This window comes from Lissotriton vulgaris, chromosome 6 (genome assembly GCF_964263255.1).
Source record: "Lissotriton vulgaris chromosome 6, aLisVul1.2, whole genome shotgun sequence".
NCBI lineage: Eukaryota > Metazoa > Chordata > Amphibia > Caudata > Salamandridae > Lissotriton > Lissotriton vulgaris.
In genome coordinates this window covers 1408915708-1408935099 of record NC_141694.1, presented here as the reverse complement: position 1 = coordinate 1408935099, position 19392 = coordinate 1408915708, and the positions used below count along the sequence as shown (strand labels likewise).

General features: G+C 44.1%; 1 protein-coding gene across 2 annotated transcripts in view; it reads right to left on the bottom strand.

Moving 5' to 3' along the window:
• The window catches only part of ARFGEF3 (ARFGEF family member 3), a 475184-nt gene that overhangs the window by 377905 nt on the left and 77887 nt on the right, over window positions 1–19392 (bottom strand). For both annotated transcript variants that reach the window (XM_086927524.1, XM_086927525.1), the window contains exon 2: window positions 154–205. In XM_086927524.1, coding sequence (XP_086783650.1) covers window positions 154–205 — 52 coding nt within the window. The remainder of the gene's footprint in view (window positions 1–153; window positions 206–19392) is intronic.

The window sequence follows — 19392 nt, the reverse complement described above, 5'->3', positions numbered from 1 at the left end:
CTCTCTCATAGGGAAACCCAGATTACAAGGTTACATATTTTACGCACGCGATGATGCAACACGACTTTCCTCCTTTTTAACGTCTTAGGACATTTTTAGCGCTACAGTCATTTGTTGTCTTTGCTTACGTATTAGACATGCGTGTTCCCTTACCTCAGCAGGTACGGTGGGACCTTGCTTCCGCCTTCATGAGCCGTCAACGTTTCTGCATAAGAAATATTGAGAAACAACTTTAGATTTCAAAGAACGGTTACTTATTTTTTGGTTTTAAATCCAAAAGTATCTACATTTAAATAGAAGAAACATATTAGACATTTGGAGAGTAAATGATAAACGTGAAATATACCATGTAGTTCTAATTTACTTCAGAGGCACAGTTAAAGGAAATCATTTTTTTTTTTAAAGGTCCATACATTTGTTTCTCGAAATCACAGCATTGCAGGAGAACTTTCATCCAAACGAAGAATTATGCGGCTTAGCATCTTTGACAAGATGACACAATTATCTGTTCTTTATCACGGAGTAGGTTTCCGGGCACAGAGGAGGCGCGGCGCTAGAGTATCCTAAGTAAATAGGTATTGAAAGTAGAAAATGCTTTAAATCTGATTCTCTGCATTTTAAGCTGTGGACTTCACCGCACTGGCTGACAAAAAAAATTGCAAAGCAATAGGTCTCGCAGTTACATTATTTTGAGCTACAGACATTGTAAATAACAATGCTTTTTTAAAATAAAAAAACTTAAATAAAAGGCATTGTCGTTTACAATGCCAATAGCTTAAACTCTTGTAAATACACAACTGTGACATCACTACTTTCGCGTTAACCATGTTTTTCAGGTGTACAACAAATAAGACAAAACGGCACTCTTTCTGTTAATATACATCTGTACATTCCACTTCTATACAGCCAAGCTCCCACTCGCCAGTTGAATGCGTGTAGGAGATAGCAAGCGCTACCATGCCAGCGTGAGTAACTCTTCCAAGCCAATGTTATTCTCTGCGTGTAATTGCATAAGAAAACTACAAGTTCCAGAATGCAAAGAACAAATCAACATGGGACTGAATGAACTCCCTGTATCTGATATGGGACGAGAATGTTTCATAATGAAATCAATGAGCAATATATACCAAAGCCTCTAGGCTAACATGTGCGCCTGCCTACAAAAAAACGCTACATTTGAACGTGAAACTCTGATCCACTAGTTAACGGCAAAGCTGCAGATACATCAGGCTAACAGAAAGAAACAAACACTGTGCACACAACACAAGGGCATATTGGCAAAACTTTTAACTGATCTTCCCGACCCAAAATAGTTTTACTGACATGGATTATCAGTATTTACAATTTGCACATTATCTGTTGACGGATTACCATATACATTTTTATAAACACACCACTCATCCTTAAACGTGGTTAAAATTCAAAACTAAGCAAGAGTCAATCGCTTACCAATTCAGCTACAGATGAAAGAAGTTTCATGAACTTTTTGGAGACCCGTTGCGCCTCGCCCTCTTTACTTTTCCGCTCATTAGTAGAACGCTTCTAAATACTCCAAACCCCACTTGACTGAGCCTATCCAATCTCAGAACAGCTTGCAGGTACTGGTACTCACATTTGACTTTTCACGCAGTTGTAGAACATGTTTGTAGCCCCGCAGTGGCTGGCATGCCCCCACTGCCACGCTGCCCTTATCGCCACCCTGCATGCGCTGGCAGGCTGCAGACAGTGACTTGAGAGCCCGCATGCACCCTGCAGAGCGCGCGCACCAATGCAATTACACGCCAGATAGCAATCCTGCTGTCAGGCCCGGGCCTCAGCTGCAGCACTGATGGCAGCCCTCCCTGGGCACGCCTCCTCCGCTCCCTCTTGGGAGGGGCAACACTTTTATGATCTTACAGGTTAAACTAATAACGGGGGCCGCTTACTTTGGAACTGGCTTCGAGTCTGGTCTACAAAGAAGAAATACTATCTTAAATCAAAGTATGAGCAGCGGAGGGGCCCATTAAAATAAATTAATTTGTACTTACTTTAGTCCATGCGTCAGATTAAAAAGAAAGTAAAGTCTACAAGGCTGCCGAATTAGAATGGTAAATAGTGGGTGGGGTGAAATCGTTTTTTTTCCCCCTCCTAAACAGAACAAGCGCTCAGCATAAAATATCCAGTCAGGGTGGGCGGGGCCTAATGGAGACAGGGCGGACGCCAATGAATGCCGAGAAAGCTTCTTGAAAAGCGCGAGCAAGTCTAGCAAAATATCCAGCCAGGGTGGGCGGGGCCTAATGGAGACAGGGCGTCACCAACCCCGTTTCCAGAGAAGACGGACACAAAAGCAACGTCAATAGATCTCGCCAAGGCGAAGCAGCGCATGCTCTGCAACGCAGGCAAGACCTAAAAATCAAGCTACTGCGAATGACATCATGCCCAGTGAGGCTGCTTTGTGGGCAATGTGCGAAGTATGCAACCATGAAGGTTATTATGTCTGTACTAGCATGGCCCCCAGAGTAGGATGGGAAGCGTAATCTTCTACCGTTTGTTAAGTTCTAAAGCAGTGTTTCCACAACAGCATATTTGAGGTCCATACAAGAGACAGAAAGCTGTGATAAGGAGTCACCTGTCGGTGTCAGATGAATTCCCCGTGACCTGAAAATGAGGTATCGGTGGTATGCACGGGCAAATTGGAATTACTCCCAGAACAAGCTTTGGCGAAGACAACAGGTCTGGCCCTAACAAGCCGGTGCCATGGGAGCTTTTATTGCCGACATATGCCACAAAATACAAAGAAAAAAGAAAACAAGCCAATGCATAAACGTAGTGGCAGTGTGGCAGACAGTGAGCTCTAGATATGGTGCGGTGTAAAGACCCACCATGCATTTTACAGAATGCAAAAGCTGAGTGAGCAAGTAACACTTCCGCTGGTTAAGTTCGCCCTCTCCCATATCGAAAGTATTGATAAAACGGTGTCAAAGTTTGCACTATACAGCACAATCTTCACAGAACTTGTCTTCAAACTAAGTTTTGAAGGAGCTCTAATGAAATATGTATAATATTTTCGTGCTGTGTGTTAGAAAGTAGCATATTCGTTAGGGTGGATGGTAGTCCACCACAAGCAATGAAGTCACTAACCTGTTAGTCCCAGGTAAAGACTTCAGTAATTTAAACCGGAGCTCAACCCCTGGTAACTATGCAGCAGAGCAGACAGGTTTAACTTAGCGAAAACATATAAAGCATTTAGAAGTACCAAAACAGTTAAAAAGTCAAAAACACACCAAAACTAAAATCCTACAACAATTTATAAAAATATAGAGAAGTTTAATGAACAAAATTGAGCCAAAAGGAAAAAAAATCCCAAAAAGGGAACCTGAGGTATGAATGTCAAATTATTTAAGAGAAAAATCACCAAGAAAAAGTAATGCACCAATAGAAGGTAGAGCTAGAGTGTGACAGGATCAACATGTAACTTCAGGCTGACCTTGATGGAGTGTGGGTCGGATACACCAAGCAGGTTTGTCCCTGTCAAAGATTTTCCCTTCTGACTTAGTCTCTAATGGAAGTCGAATTCCTTTAATAGGGCAAGGTTGCAGGCTGCCCCTGAGGAAGTTCTCTCAAAGCTGGACAGCCGTTGGATGGGGCTCTGATGACACAGTTGGCTGTGGCAGGAAGAGCTTGGAGCTGGAAAAGTTGGGAATTTTGTATCCAGTTAAGTCCTCTTTTCAGTCTGATACTTTTTACACCTTCGCCCGTCAAGGTTTCGGTTTCTGGACACAATATCTTTTTTGGAGTTCAAAATCATTCAGCAGGGCAGGGCTGCAGGCTGTTTCTGGGAAGATAAACTTGCTGGGAGGGTCCGCTGAATAGGCTTTTCAAGTGACAAAAAGCTTGGAGCTGGGTCGACTTGATTTTCTTGCCCAGCAAGGTTGTGTTTTCGGTGGATTGACTTGGGTGGTTGTTCCTGGCCCTCCATGCATCTGGAAGACCAACTTTTTCAAAGTCCCAACTTTTTAGAGAATGTTGGAAGAGTCCAGCTAGAAACAGCCATGGCTCCCAGGGCCTCAGAGATAGCACCTAAGGGTCATAACGTACTCCAGCACATGCCACCAGCAAGAACAAATCAAGGTCCAGCTCCAACTGGTCAGGTTGGCACTTCTGGAAAAACGCTACATACAGTTAGTTGTGTCCCTGTTGCTCACAGAGAAGTTCAGCCAATTGACCGTTGAAATCGACTTTTTTTTGTCCTGGGTATAAATAGGACCAGGTATAGCCCTTCAGTTTTCCCCACAGGTCTCAAATTGTATGTGCAGGCCATCTATTCTTCGACAGGTCCAGAGAGTGTTCTGAAACTCCAGTGGCGAGGCCCATTTCTGTGCCCTTTAGTAGCAAGTGGGTGGTGGTGACTCCTGAATTCTCTCTAAACAATGGGTAAAAACTTACCAAAGGCAAACCTACCCTCTTTTGCAGGAAACCCTGTGTGTATTACAGCAAACCGGCCCAGAATTCACTAATCTAGGGGTAAACCAAGATGACACAGGCCTTCTGCTCTTGGAGAGAGCTTGTGTGCCAGGCAGGGAGTGTGTTTAGGGAATGGAACAGTCCCTTCCTCCTAAGCTTTAGTGTCCCAGGATCACTAAAGTGATCCTGGGACAAGTCAATCCCCCACTCCTGACTAAACAGGTGTCCATTTGGCTATCTGGGGGCTAAAGAACAAACCTACCCCTTGTCTCCCCTAACACTAAACGATGAAAGAGCAAATTTCACCTCTGTCTTGTTCAAGTTAATGAAGTTTCTGGAACTTACCTCAGATGCCCTTCCTGAGTTGATATGCATCACACTCTCCACACGTAGCTCTTCCAGTTGCCAGGCCCAAGCCATTGTCTCTTCTCTGGAACAGTTTTCACACTTTATTAAGGTCAAGCACTGGCCAGGTTAATGCAAAGTGACCTCCAGGAACTTCAGACAGGGAAAAGGTAACCTTCTACAAGTTACGTTTCCAAAATATTTATCCAACTCTAACTGAATTGGAGTTTTAAGAAATATTAAATATTGTGGTTGAATCATTTCTCCAGCTTGTTTGAAATCTAAGACAGAATAATTAGTGTTTTAATCTGTGTTCTAATTTTCCTAATAGGACAATCAGAGCCGTCCACAGCAAAAACTGCTTTTGGTGGCTCATCACTGTAGGGACATGGATACATTACCTTTCCACATGTCTCACTTTTAAATATAATGCACCCTAGCTTGTGGGCTACAAGTCTTAATAGGAGTGAATTCATATTTAAAAGGGAGGATCCCCTGTCAAAAAGGGTTACTTTGACAGGTCGAAATGCAGGTTTAAACTGCATCAGTCAGGCAACATTAGTAGGCCTGAAAATATGTTTTGCTTGTCACAGTAGTGGATGGCACAGTAAGTGCTACAGTTAACAGGAGACATTTAACTTTCCATGCCATGGGTGTAGATTCTACAACATATACACTGGCCTTACAGGAGAGTTAACTATGCAAATCGCGGTTAAGAAATATTTAGAAGATGTTTTTTTTTTTTGTGGAGATATAAAGAGTTCAAACGGGAAGATGCTACATTCTTTAGAAAAAATGAAAAGATATTATGCTAAATGTTTTGTTTTTCATTATATTGATGTTTCAATTTCGTGCCGGGACACCTCCTGGGAGGTAGGTGTTCGCGCTCTACAAATGTCTGTATTATTATTATTATTACATAGACTATTGTTTAGAGATTTGATATTAGGACGTTAGAGATGTTGTTTAACGTGGAAAAGCAGACATGGATGAGAAAGCAACCTCCATGAACCTGAATTTGTTACTACTAAGTTACAAGTTTGATGATGCTGTGTGCGGACTTTTGTAGTTTTTGATGAAAAGATGGAATGCGATCCTGTTCTCATAAAGACATTGAAAGATGATTGGCTGACAGAAGAACGAAGATGCAACATGCTAAAAAAGTTTAGATTTTGAACTCTGCCGGGCATTTCGGTTATACTGGATCAAATGCAGAAGATCTTATTAATTGCCCAGAGACTATTACTGAACAATAAGGCAATGTTGTAGATACAACCTGAACCTCAACAGCCCAAACCCCAATGGAGTTCGATACGGATTCGCGTAATTCGGCACATGGCTCAGAGAGTAATCCATGCAATACTCCTGGTGGGGAGAAGGTACTTTAAAATACAAATTTTAATACTGTCAACGGCGTGGACGGGGAGCAAAGCAACAAGTGACTGACATAATGGGGCGATTAAAGGAGGCTTCTGCTAACACTACTAAGGCTGCTACAGGGGTCAGCCTGCTGCGTAAATGAGCGTCATCTAAAGGGGAGGATCAAACTATTATTTCAAGGCTATCAAATATCAGCAGCATTGTAAACTCTCCTATCGAAATATTAGAGGGAGACAGAGGAGGAGCTAGGGCTGGAGTGGATAACGAGCGGCAAGCATTGGTGATTGTACCGGAGAAGTTTGTATCCACTCCCATCAGTACATCATCAACATCTTCAGTTTTCTCCCCTGCCTCGATCCCCCCAGTGCCATCATCAAGTCTGTCAGAATCTGGTATTAAGAACCAGGAATTAAAGGGAGAGGAGCCTTCACTATCTAGCATTGTGCTAGCATTGAGCACTCCGAGAGCAGAAGCCCGGGAATACTACCAACAGGCTAAAGCTGATAGCTCCGAAATTAAGCAAGCTTTGGCGGAGGTAACATCCAGAGTTGATCACCTTTCTTCAGAAGTCATCGATCTGCAACAACGAGTTGCGGCCATGGAAGAATCGAACAGGTTTACAGTCAACCTTGTAAAAACACAGGCTCTCAATTGTTGTCAATGCAATCTAGGATTGAAGACTTGAAAAATCGACTGAGGCGCCAGAAATTGCAGATTTTCGGTATTCCAGAGGGCAGGGAAGGCAACGACCTGCGTGCTATCATAGTTAGTCTTTTCCAAAAAGCCTTCCCGGATTTAGCAGACTGGGATATGAACACTCAAGTTCAAAGAGCACACAGACTGCCATTGTCATTATCATTTTCTCATGGAAGTCAGTCCAAAACAAACTTTGCACGACCAATCCTCATGTTCCTGGGTAATTTTTTTACTGTGCCAAGCCATTTACTTTAAAACACGTCCAGCGGCTCCAGTCAAGGTGGATGCAATGTCTATCTTTGTGCATTCCGATGTATGTAAAGTAACTATGGACAAGAGGTGGAAGCTTCGCCAATTAATGGACCCTTTCAAAACATTTGTACATCTGTTTCTACAAGAACCGGCGCGTCTAAAAATTATAGAGGATGGTCGACAACATTTTTTTTTCAAAGAGCAGGATGCCAAACAAGTTCTGTCAAAATGGCAAACAGTTGGCAAGGAATGATTTTACGTTCTAAGTCCTAAGGCAGCAATTACTGTGATATAAGAGAGGTTGCACCTGTGAAAGAGATTTTGTTTTAATTGATACTTCTAAAGAATTTCTTTTTTCTTAGTTTATCACCTCTGTTTATCACAGGTACAAGTGTTACACTGAGAGATTGGAATGGTATAGGTTGCTGAGGCCGGAGGGGTGGTGGAGAGACGACGTCTTCGGCATGCTGTCATCATGAGATAGCAGAGAAGGGGTGATTCCTTTTCAAAGTTACTGGGGTGGGGGGGTGTAGGGTGTGGAAGGGAGGGTAGTGTTGGGAGGGGGGGGGCAACATTTAGATAGTTTAGATATTTATACTTGGGCAGAGCACCAGTGGGAGAAGTATGTAATTTTGGGTACTGATGATTTTTTTGGGCTCACAAATATTATCTAAAGTTGGAATTCAAATGTATGTGCTGGAATGTGGCAAGAGCTGTGTGTTTTTAAGCTCCATATAGTGGGGCTTGCGGAAATGCACCTTTTTAGATTACATGCAGGAGTGCGATATGTCTGTTTTAAGCCCGTCGCTATCCGAGCTTTTGGAAAAAGATGTCGATGTGAGGAAGTAGAGGAAGCCATTAATGCTTTCCCAGGTGGCAAAGCAATCGGCGAGGACAAGATCCTGCTGGAATTTTTTTAAACTTTCAAAACTATATTGATTCCCCTCTTCCTTAAGCTATATAATTCTATCATACAAGGAGAAGAAGTTCCCTCTTCCTGGAACACGACTAATATTGTTGTCTCCCCAAAAAGGGGAAGCTGATCGACGATATGAGCTTTAGCCGACATATAGCATTGATTAATGCTAACGCCAAGCTTTTTTCCCAAATTCTAGCCGCACGACTGGCCCTGGTTATACATATGGTAGTTTCAGAGCAGCAATATGGCTTTGTTCTAGGAAGAAATACTGCTGCACACATCAACACAGCAATTGCTGCATTTGACGTTTTCAGTTAATTGGGCCAGCAGATGGGGATGCTGATGTTAGATGCTGAGAAGACCTTTGACCGAGTGACTTGGGGAGCATTATGGGCATCTATGTGCGGAAATATAAATTTTTGGTCATGTTATGTTCCCTAGCGCGTACCCCACCGACTCCATGTACCAGCTTAAAGTGCATGTAACTTCCCTCCTGTGCCAGCTATGAAGACGCAAATACATTTGCGTCCAACGTTAACTTGTCCTCTTTCAGACCCACCCTGAATAGGTTAAATAGTCCGTTCCTAAGTATGCTATGCCAACGTCTTTTTGTAGTGTACTTTACATGTTTCTCCTGCTCTGGCAAAGTAGGCCCTGAATTTCTGCCATCGAGCCTCTTTTTCTGGCTTCTCACTATGACAGCCTCTGCCCAGGCTGCCTCTGTACCCGTGAACTCTGACTTACTTCCAGCGCGGCCCCTCGCGCTCAGCTCAGCCTGCTTTCTGCCAAGACTGACTATAACCTTCGAGTTATCTGTTCCGCTCCTCGAAAATGCATTCCTGCCTACTAGCTTCAGTAAACATCCTCCCCAGCTGCAGAGCCAAAGGGCCGACCCGTCCCAGTGCAAGTAATTCATAGCCTCTGTTACCATGCTTCCATGGAAGGCCCCGTGCCCCCACGCTTCTCATGCAGACACTTAGGCGCTTATACACGCATCCACAGTTAGCATAGAATAGCTTCTGCCCTAGAGACCTTTCCGCCCAGATAATATGGTTCCTAAACATCAGATATCAGATATGATAGAAGTACAAGTTGATCTGACATGCCAGACTTCTGTCTCTTTCCGTCAGTGTAAATGTCAAGTCCCCTGCACCCCTCCAATCACACGTCATGCAGCTGCGCGCGCATCCAAGCTTCCGATTTCTGCTGACATTGCAACTTTTCTGTTAACGCCACCCCTTGGTGCCACCCACCTGCGTCACTTATCCGTGACGTTTCTAGCACACACCTCCAGTTCACGCCTCTTGATTACGTACTAGTACCACGTGTATACTGTTATCTTGTCTTCTCTCAACTGTTACGCCTCCTGCACTGTTGCTTATGATGTGAATTAAGTATATAAGCTATGTATTGTCAATAAAATGCAGCGCGCTCTATCCTTTCTGACACCCCTGTGGTGGTCAGAATCCGATATCCTGGTCATGACCATTCCTTTTTGAGGAATAAAACCCTTAGAAACTCTAACACCACGGACTCTGGTTTTTTCTTTCCGATCTGAGTTATTATTGATTAAGTACTTACCTGCATAGAAATTAAGAGAGTAAATTAATTATTTACGTCATTTTGGCGCCCGAATAGGGACCCCTCCCCCACCTCACGCGCCGGTTGGCGCATTGCAAGCTCTGTCCCCTGCCATCAGTTAGATGGAACCAACGCGTACCGGCAGGATTTCCTGCATCTCCCTCTGACCCACGGAGGTGACGAAGACTGCGATCAGTGCCCAGACGAGGCGGTGAGGAGTGCGGAGGATCCCGACCAGAGCCTAGCCGAAAGAAGCAAGGTCCGAGGTGTCAAGAGGCCCACCAGTTTTCCGAAGTTTTCCGAAGTTTCCCGAAGTCGAGCCGAGTCGAGTCCAGTCCAGTCGAGTTTTCCGAGGCCTTCTGTTTCCGTGCTTCCCGGTGAGTACCATTACTGGGACGTATCTAGACGGGTTTGGGTACACAAGTCCGGTCTGCACTGTTTTTAGGCAGTGTATCTGTACTGTTTAGCAGTATATCTAGTATTCTGAATTTCTGCACTGTTACACCAGTGTATCTGTACTGTTTAGCAGTACATCCAGTATAGAGGGTAGTCATCTATGTCTCAAATGTTTTCTTGTGTAATTAATGTCGTGGTATGAATGTGACCGTTTAATGTGCATTATTGTGTTTCTCGTATAAACTAGCTGTAACCAGTACTAAGGAGTAAGGATTGAGTATTCAGTTATAAGTAAACAAGATGCCGTTTTTCAACAAGTTAAAGCAGATAGGAACTAGGAAAGGGATACTGGAGGAAGAAATTCCTATTCCCCCTAGGGACACTCCAGGTAACTTTATGTATCATAAACATGGCATAGATGCCATATTGTATCTAGACTTATGGGCCGATTATACTAAACACCTAGACGAAAGACACAGATGGCCTGTTACCGGAACATGGGATGCCGAGTGCATCATGAAGGTAGAAGAAGTATTATGGAAAAAGAAAGCTAGACAATCACAGAAAGACGCCATAGAATTTTGGCGTAAGGAATCACATAAGCGTGCTGAGAAAGCACTCCGTAGAGAAGACAGACTTAAAGAATCAGAAAAGGCCCAAGAAAACGAATTAGTTACTGAAGGGATCCGAGTAAAAACAGAACAAATAGACCGTGCCCGAAACAATCTCGTAAATGGTATGTATCTCGCGGCCGAGGGTACACCTGAGGCCCTATCAGAAATACCGAAAAACTTACCGCCACCATTAGTTCCAACTAAAGTAATGCATAAGACTACTAAAGACATATTCCTAAATTCTTATCTAGAGGATGTAGCACCGGCTTACACCAATTTGCCTGTTCGTGCCCTGCCTCCTGACAGGGACGGGGGTGGCACTCCGCCCCCAGATCATGTCCCGCCAGTACCACGACAGACCTCCCCCGCTCCGCCAGCTCCGCCACTTCCCATACCCAAAACTGACCTACCGAAACCACATCTACCTGATCCTACCAAACGACAAACTCAAGTTCAGATACAGACTCCACAGGGAGATAATGCCCAAGCGTCCGCCTCAGGAGGTGCGACCGCGGGTCTTCGGACCCCGCCATTAACACACAGATTCAATCTCAGGGATATACAGAGTCCTCTCACGTTCAGGTCACCCCGCCTTCACGCATTAAAGGAAAACATCTCAGTTTGCAGATATGATCCAGTACCCGGAAAAAACGATCTAATGATATTGGCATCACTACGGTTAAGATCTGCTACTGATATCTTGCTATGTTATGTAGGGATGAAGGACCATCTAGATAGAATATATGAGTTCGTTCAGACAGGGAAAGACCCTGACAGTATCAAGGATGCCATGGAGAAACAGAAAGTTGACATTCAAGCACAAATACTACGATTTTTCATAAATTGTCTAATAAGAGAACGAGACAGGCCTGGGACAGATCAGAGTGAATTAGATGCACTAAACAAGTGGGGTCAAAATATAGCCGAAGGAAAACATGACAAGGGGGCTTGCATAGCCAGTATGTACAAGAAAATTAGAAAAGCAGTGATAACGGTACACCAGAAAGGGAATGACAAAGCTTCCTCCGAGGAGGAAGAAGAACTTGAAGAACCAGAAAGGACTCTAGATACTATAGCGTATGTAGGTAAGGGAACTTACCTTAGGAAAGGCATCCGTCCAGAAAGCAAGAGAGTTTTTCTCGCTGCTTTAACAAACCCGAATTCTTCTGAACACCAGTTCCAGGAGACTGATAAAAGACTGCGAGAAAGAATGGGGTACCATGTACTCAATTCAATGGATGAACAAGAACTAGCCCGGTCAGCCATCTTATGGGCCGAAAATCCAGACATATATAATGATGATACCTTAGCACAGACGTTTCTAAACCTTTCCCCAGACGAACAGAAATTAGCAGGTGTATACATGATTCAGCACCTCCTCACGAAATACAGAAATAAACATTCCGATCCAGGTCCCTTACACGAAACATTAGAAGCACTACTCATGGATAGATGGAGAGGTTTCAGTACCAAGTTAATACAAATAATTCTAGAACAACGACATAAATATAACACCTTCATAAGTTCTGAATATGTTCCCGCCCCGTCTCCAGAAAGGAAAATGTACCACATGCAATGCGGTAGTGGCATTGAAAGTCAGAACCCCTTACGAGAAGTACACCCAGTTATGGGTGCGGATCACGCCTTAAAACGTGTATATGTGCACACGCCACTGACTAAGTTAGAACTGTTAGAAATGAAGAAACTAGTTCCGTGTCATGATAAAGACCCTGCAGGTTTTCACAGAGAGCTTAAAGACATGTTGTTAATGGGGGATTACACGTATGATGATATTATGAAAATGTTAAAGGTGCTGTTGCCCACGGGCATTTACGAGAAATTAAAGGAAAAAGAATGGGAGGTGGGGGACACAAAGATTGCATGGGCAGAAATAGAAGACGAAGAAAGCAAACGGGTCCCAGGGGTAGGCCTTGGGGACAAAACTAAAGCATTACCCGGATTAATAGTACAGGTTCTGCCAAGATTATTGACAACTAGAAAGGAAGATTGGGACGCCATCTCGTCCTGTAAACAGAAACATGATGAAGATACTAGTGACTTCTATTCGAGATTTGAGAAATGTTTCATTATAAATAGTGGCCTACAACCAAGCAGCGAGTCATATCCACACCTTTTTGTATCAAAACTAGTCGAGAACTCCTTACCATTAGTTAAAAATAGAGTGTACAAAGTTGAAAGTACTTGGCAGGCAAATACGCCATCCCAGATGTTACAAATGTTACAATATCATCAGAACAGAATTAGAGAAGAACAAGATCAGGAACAGAAACGTATGAAAGACACCAAGATGAAAATGTTAGTAGCTCAGACGGTCCCAGCCGACGGTCAGAGAAAAGGTGGGACCCAGACAAATCACACTACAGCTTCTGTTAAAGGGACATGTAATTACTGTAAACAGCCAGGTCACTACGTACATGAATGCCCAGTCCTGAAACATAACATAGCAACAGGCAAAACTAAAGAAAGACCGCATCCGCCTAGACAAGATCAGGTCCAGCCACAGACCTCACAAAATGTACAGCCAATGCAGAATACACAGCCTATGCATGCTCCATCTCATACAGCACAGACAGTAGCAGGACCACAGCCCATTGCCGCGACTCAGCAAGTTTCGCAACAGATGTACCAGTATGCCCAATCTGCATATCCAGATTACCCCCGATATACATGAAACAGCCTAGAGAGGGAAGGTGGTTTGCCTCTTATTGAAATTCCTGTAGATCAAGAAGGTCCTTATGTACACAGTCACGTATTGGGAAAAGACAGAAAGTTTTTAATTGACACAGGGGCAAGTCGCACCACAATCAGTCATAATGAAGTCCCAGGGGCACCCCTCTCAGGCTCACAGAATGTTTCCCTTGGTTTTTCAGGACAGCCTATTGTAAATGAAGTATCGGAACCAGTACCCTTGGCTGTGGGTCCATTATCACGAGTTACAGATTTATTACTTACGAACTCATGCCCAGAAAACTTGTTAGGAATTAAAACTCTGAAGGCTCTAGGAGCTATAATATGCTGTTCCCCGGAGGGAGTTAGACTCTTTCTACGGGATTTCAAGGGTCATTATGTTTTACGAGAATTTGATGTCAGATTGAAAAATGTACCAGATCACCTATGGGCAAAAGGCCCAGCTGACGTAGGTTGTATGCATATCACTCCATACCGTGTTTCACTCAAGACAGGAGTTGTTCTACCCAGAATCAGACAATACAAGTTACCACCCGATGCTGTAGTGGCTTTACTGAAAATCATTGAAGAGCTTATTGCCCAGGGAGTGGTCGTAGAGACCGACTCCAATATCTGTAATTCACCTATCATCCCAATTCTTAAACGTACTGACCCCAATGCACCGCCAGTATATCGGCTGGTGATTGATCTTCGAGAATTGAACAAATGCATTGTACCACAGTACCCTGTGGTCCCCGATATCTCTTCCCTATTGACTGCTATTGATTCAGAAGCAACGTTCTTTACTGTAATTGATCTCAAAAACGCTTTCTTCAGTGTACCTATTGATCCGGAGAGCCAATATCTCTTCGGATTCAGTTTAAATGGACGAAGTTTCAAATTTTCCCGCGCACCTCAAGGATTCACAGAAAGCCCCAGCATCTATAGTCAAGCACTGAAAAGACAACTAGATTGTATTCAAATGCCAGTTAACACCGCTTTACTGCAATACGTCGATGATCTACTGATCACCGCACGAAGTGAGCCCGAATGTGAACAAGCATCACTGACAGTTTTACATTTCCTGGCCGACAAGGGACACAAGGTGTCTCCTTCGAAGCTACAATTCTGTGTTCAGCAAGTTGTATACTTGGGTCACTTGCTGTCCAAAGTGGGGAGACAGCTCACTCCCGATCGCATTCAGTTAATTATAAACATGCCACGACCTCAGACACAAAAGGAAGTGCGGGCCTTCATAGGCCTCACCTCGTACTGCAGACAATGGATTCCTCAATATGCATTTCTAGCTAAACCACTCATCCAGTTAACGACGCAGGAGGCAGCAACTTCGACTGCCCTCCCTTGGACTCAGGAACATACACAAGCCTTTGAGGAATTAAAGAAAGCATTATGCCAAGCACCAGTTTTAGCGACACCATGTTACAGCAAACCGTTTACACTTTTTGTTACAGAACGTGATGGTACAGCATTGTCTGTCCTCACTCAAGATCAAGCAGGTTCACATAAGCCTTGCGCTTATTTTTCAAGTACATTGGATTCAGTAGCCCAGGCACTCCCTGCGTGCTTAAAGTCAGTAGCAGCAACAGCGTTAGCAATAAGACAGAGCGATTCAATTGTTTTAGGCCATCAGTTAACAGTACAAGTTCCACACTCTGTAGAAGTTCTTTTAAACAGAACTCAGACTCAACACTTGACTATAGCACGACTGACAGGTTACGAATTAACATTATTCCAGCCACACATAGAAATCAGACGCTGCAGCATCTTGAACCCAGCAACACTGTTACCTACAATTATGACAGATCCAGCTCCGCATGATTGCATAGAGATCATTAATGCAGTAACAAAGCCCCGACGAGATTTAACAGATGTTCCATTGACAAATCCAGACCTGACACTTTATGTGGATGGTTCATGTATGAGAACAAACACAGGAGAATTAGTGGCCGCATATGCAGTGACCACTGAAACCGAAGTAAAAGAAACACACCGTATTGACACACTGTCCGCTCAAGCGGCAGAGCTCATCGCTCTGACCAGAGCCTGTATTCTAGCCAAGAACAGAAATGTCAACATATACACTGATTCCCGTTATGCGTTCGGAGTTGTACACGACTTCGGCATGCTATGGCAAGAACGAGGTTTTCTGACCTCTCACGGTACCAAGATCCAACATGGTCCCCTCATTCAAGCACTGTTAGAAGCAATACATCTGCCTTCAGGCATATCCGTCATGAAGTGTAAAGCACATACTAAAGTCACAGATTCTGTTTCCCAGGGTAACGACCTGGCAGACCAGACAGCAAAACGTACAGCATTGACTAACACTCAGACAATTGATACGACAAAGACTATAGGACCGACAAATTGTATGACAGTCAGGGATCCCGCACTAGATGTTATTGATATTCAGACACACGCTACCCCAGAAGAAATAAAGAAATGGATTGAACTAGGAGGGATCCAGACAGATCAAGGTTGGATGACGAAGGGAAAATCTACATGGTTTCTCCCTGACTCTATGGTTCAAGTCATGATAAATACAGCACATAGCCCAGCACACCTAGGAGAGAAAGCGATGTTAGACAGTTTACAAAATCTTTGGAACAATAAACACTTACGAGCAGCAGCGAAACAGAAAGTGCGTACTTGCATGATCTGTTGTCAGTTCAATCCAGGTAAAAGCGTCCCTGTAGAGCAAGGTGGATTTCATCCTCCCGATTACCCTTTTGAAGTCCTCCAGATGGATTATATCCAGATGGACCGTTGTCGAGGATTTAAATATGTTCTCGTAGTTGTCTGTGCTCTGTCCCGCTGGACCGAAGCATACCCAGTCCCGGATTACACTGCTCCGACCACTGCCAAGCAGCTGGTTCGTGAATTCTTCCCACGATACGGCTTGCCTCGTGTCGTGTACTCAGATAATGGTCAGCCATTCTCATCTGCATTAATGAAAGAAGTTTCTTTATTATTGGGATACCAGTGGAAATTCCATTGTGTCCGACATCCCGAAGCCGCAGGCCTTGTAGAAAGACATAACCAGACACTAAAGATCCGCCTTGCCAAAATATGTCAGGAGAAAGGGGTCGACTGGATAGTCGCCCTGCCAGTGGCACTATTCTACATGAGAATGGTTGCCCATTCGAGATCAGGGCTATCCCCGTACGAGGTGGTCTTTGGCAGACCACCGAATATGTGGGGGACGCCCATTCCGAAAAAGATTACTGATGTTGATTGTAACATGTTGACAGATTACCTTGCCTCCATGATGTCTGCACTCCAATCATGTCGTTCACAGGTTGCCGCAGCCTTCCCTGACAACACTGATGTAAAGCCACATGATGTCCGTCCTGGCGACCTCGTCCTAGTGCGCAACTTTGATAGAAAGAGTCAGTTGGAGCCCCGCTGGAAATCACCGAAGACCGTCCTTCTCACCACGAGGACCGCCGTGAAGATCGAAGGGAGAAAGGGGTGGGTTCACACGAGTCATGTGAAAAAATTCTTTGGACTGAAACCTGATCGAGACTCGTCCACCCCCACCAAAGACTGTGTTGAGCCAAAAGACTTTACAGAATCTGAACGAGAAAAAACTCCCCAAGAGGAGTATCGCATGAAACTCCGATCTAGCAAGTCAGACAGTTTAATTGTTTAAGTCCTCCCCTAGGTGAATCGGTTAAATAGTTTCTGACATGTATCCCCTAGATCGAGATAGAGAGAGAGAATATAAGAAACGTACATACTGCAAATCACTGCGTAGTCACTGTATAGTGACATTGTTAATAATGTTTTTTCTAAGTCTTCTGATAATAGTTGCCAGTATACTTCTCCCTGTCTATTACCCTATTTTCAAGCGTGAACAATCTGTTTACAATGTCTCTGCTGAACACACTTTTAGCAAGTTACCTCCACATGAACTCTCCTACAGACTTGCGCTGCGCAACAACACATTCATTAGTATGCTACATCATTCCCACCAAACTAATAATGCTACAGACTGCTGGATATGTGGCCGACTCCCTCCCTATCAGAATTACAAGGGAGCTCTGCCCCTCTTTCCGTACCCGTTCACTCACAATGGCTCCTGCGGTGCATGGTTTAAAATAATTAATTCCTTAGATCCTGATATTGCTGTTTTCGATGGGGGCTGGGTTTGGGGAAACCTGAACTTGGTCCTGCTCGACGTTTGTTACCCAGATAAGGAGGGACTCCCCACTAGAATAGGAACTGATCTAGAAAATGAAGTGTATGGATTAGGTAACTATACAATTAACTTTATGATTCTTACTGTTGAATCGGAAGACGCACCTGTTATACCTACTATGTCAGTATTGCCAGTTACTGGTGAATTATGCATCAGGAAGAAAGGTTCAGTACACTTAGGTCATAGTAAATGCACTACTGTGGTCGAATTCAGTGATCATGGAAAATCGTCCTTTAAAGCTATTAGTCATTCTTACTTTGTTTGTGGTCATACCGCATACATACGTCTACCTCCAGATTGGGATGGTACCTGTTACATTGCATTCATTCTGCCACCTGTTTTCCTAGCTCCCTCTGATTACCATAGAAATACCAATCTAGTAAAGAATAGACCCAGAAGAGATATTCCACTTGTCGACTACACAGAAACGGCATGGGAACAGTACACCGATTTTAATAAAGGATTCTTTTTCTTTTTAGGACCTGTTCAGAATAGTAAATTAATACGTAGATTAACTAGAACGCTTGAAGCAGTAGTGAATGAAACTGCCTCCGCCTTAGGTAACTTAACAGAAGAGCAGTCCGCCATGCGGGTTGTTGTCCTTCAGAACCGTCTTGTTATTGACGTCATCTTGGCAGATAGAGGCGGAGCTTGTAAGGTCATCGGGTCAAGTTGCTGTGTTTTCATACCACAAAACGCACCATCTGTATATCAAGCTATTACACGTCTCCATAAAATTGCAAATCAGATACATCAGGATCCAGGCACCTGGACTTGGTCCGGTTGGTTCTGGACAACGTTAACAGCTTGGGGATGGAAGATCCTATCCTTCCTAGGCATTGGCCTAGTCCTAGTATTCAGTTGCTGCCTGTGCCTGCAGTGTGGGCCAGCGATTTGTGGACTGTGTGCCACCTCTTGTATTGAACATTCCAGTTTTCTCTCAAAACGTAAACGAAAGAAAGAAGAACAAATGATGTTACAAGAACAAACTGATCGATTCATGAGGATCGAGATTTCATGAAGGGTCCGTAGGGAACAAGGAGGGAATGAGGAAATATAAATTTTTGGTCATGTTATGTTCCCTAGCGCGTACCCCACCGACTCCATGTACCAGCTTAAAGTGCATGTAACTTCCCTCCTGTGCCAGCTATGAAGACGCAAATACATTTGCGTCCAACGTTAACTTGTCCTCTTTCAGACCCACCCTGAATAGGTTAAATAGTCCGTTCCTAAGTATGCTATGCCAACGTCTTTTTGTAGTGTACTTTACATGTTTCTCCTGCTCTGGCAAAGTAGGCCCTGAATTTCTGCCATCGAGCCTCTTTTTCTGGCTTCTCACTATGACAGCCTCTGCCCAGGCTGCCTCTGTACCCGTGAACTCTGACTTACTTCCAGCGCGGCCCCTCGCGCTCAGCTCAGCCTGCTTTCTGCCAAGACTGACTATAACCTTCGAGTTATCTGTTCCGCTCCTCGAAAATGCATTCCTGCCTACTAGCTTCAGTAAACATCCTCCCCAGCTGCAGAGCCAAAGGGCCGACCCGTCCCAGTGCAAGTAATTCATAGCCTCTGTTACCATGCTTCCATGGAAGGCCCCGTGCCCCCACGCTTCTCATGCAGACACTTAGGCGCTTATACACGCATCCACAGTTAGCATAGAATAGCTTCTGCCCTAGAGACCTTTCCGCCCAGATAATATGGTTCCTAAACATCAGATATCAGATATGATAGAAGTACAAGTTGATCTGACATGCCAGACTTCTGTCTCTTTCCGTCAGTGTAAATGTCAAGTCCCCTGCACCCCTCCAATCACACGTCATGCAGCTGCGCGCGCATCCAAGCTTCCGATTTCTGCTGAC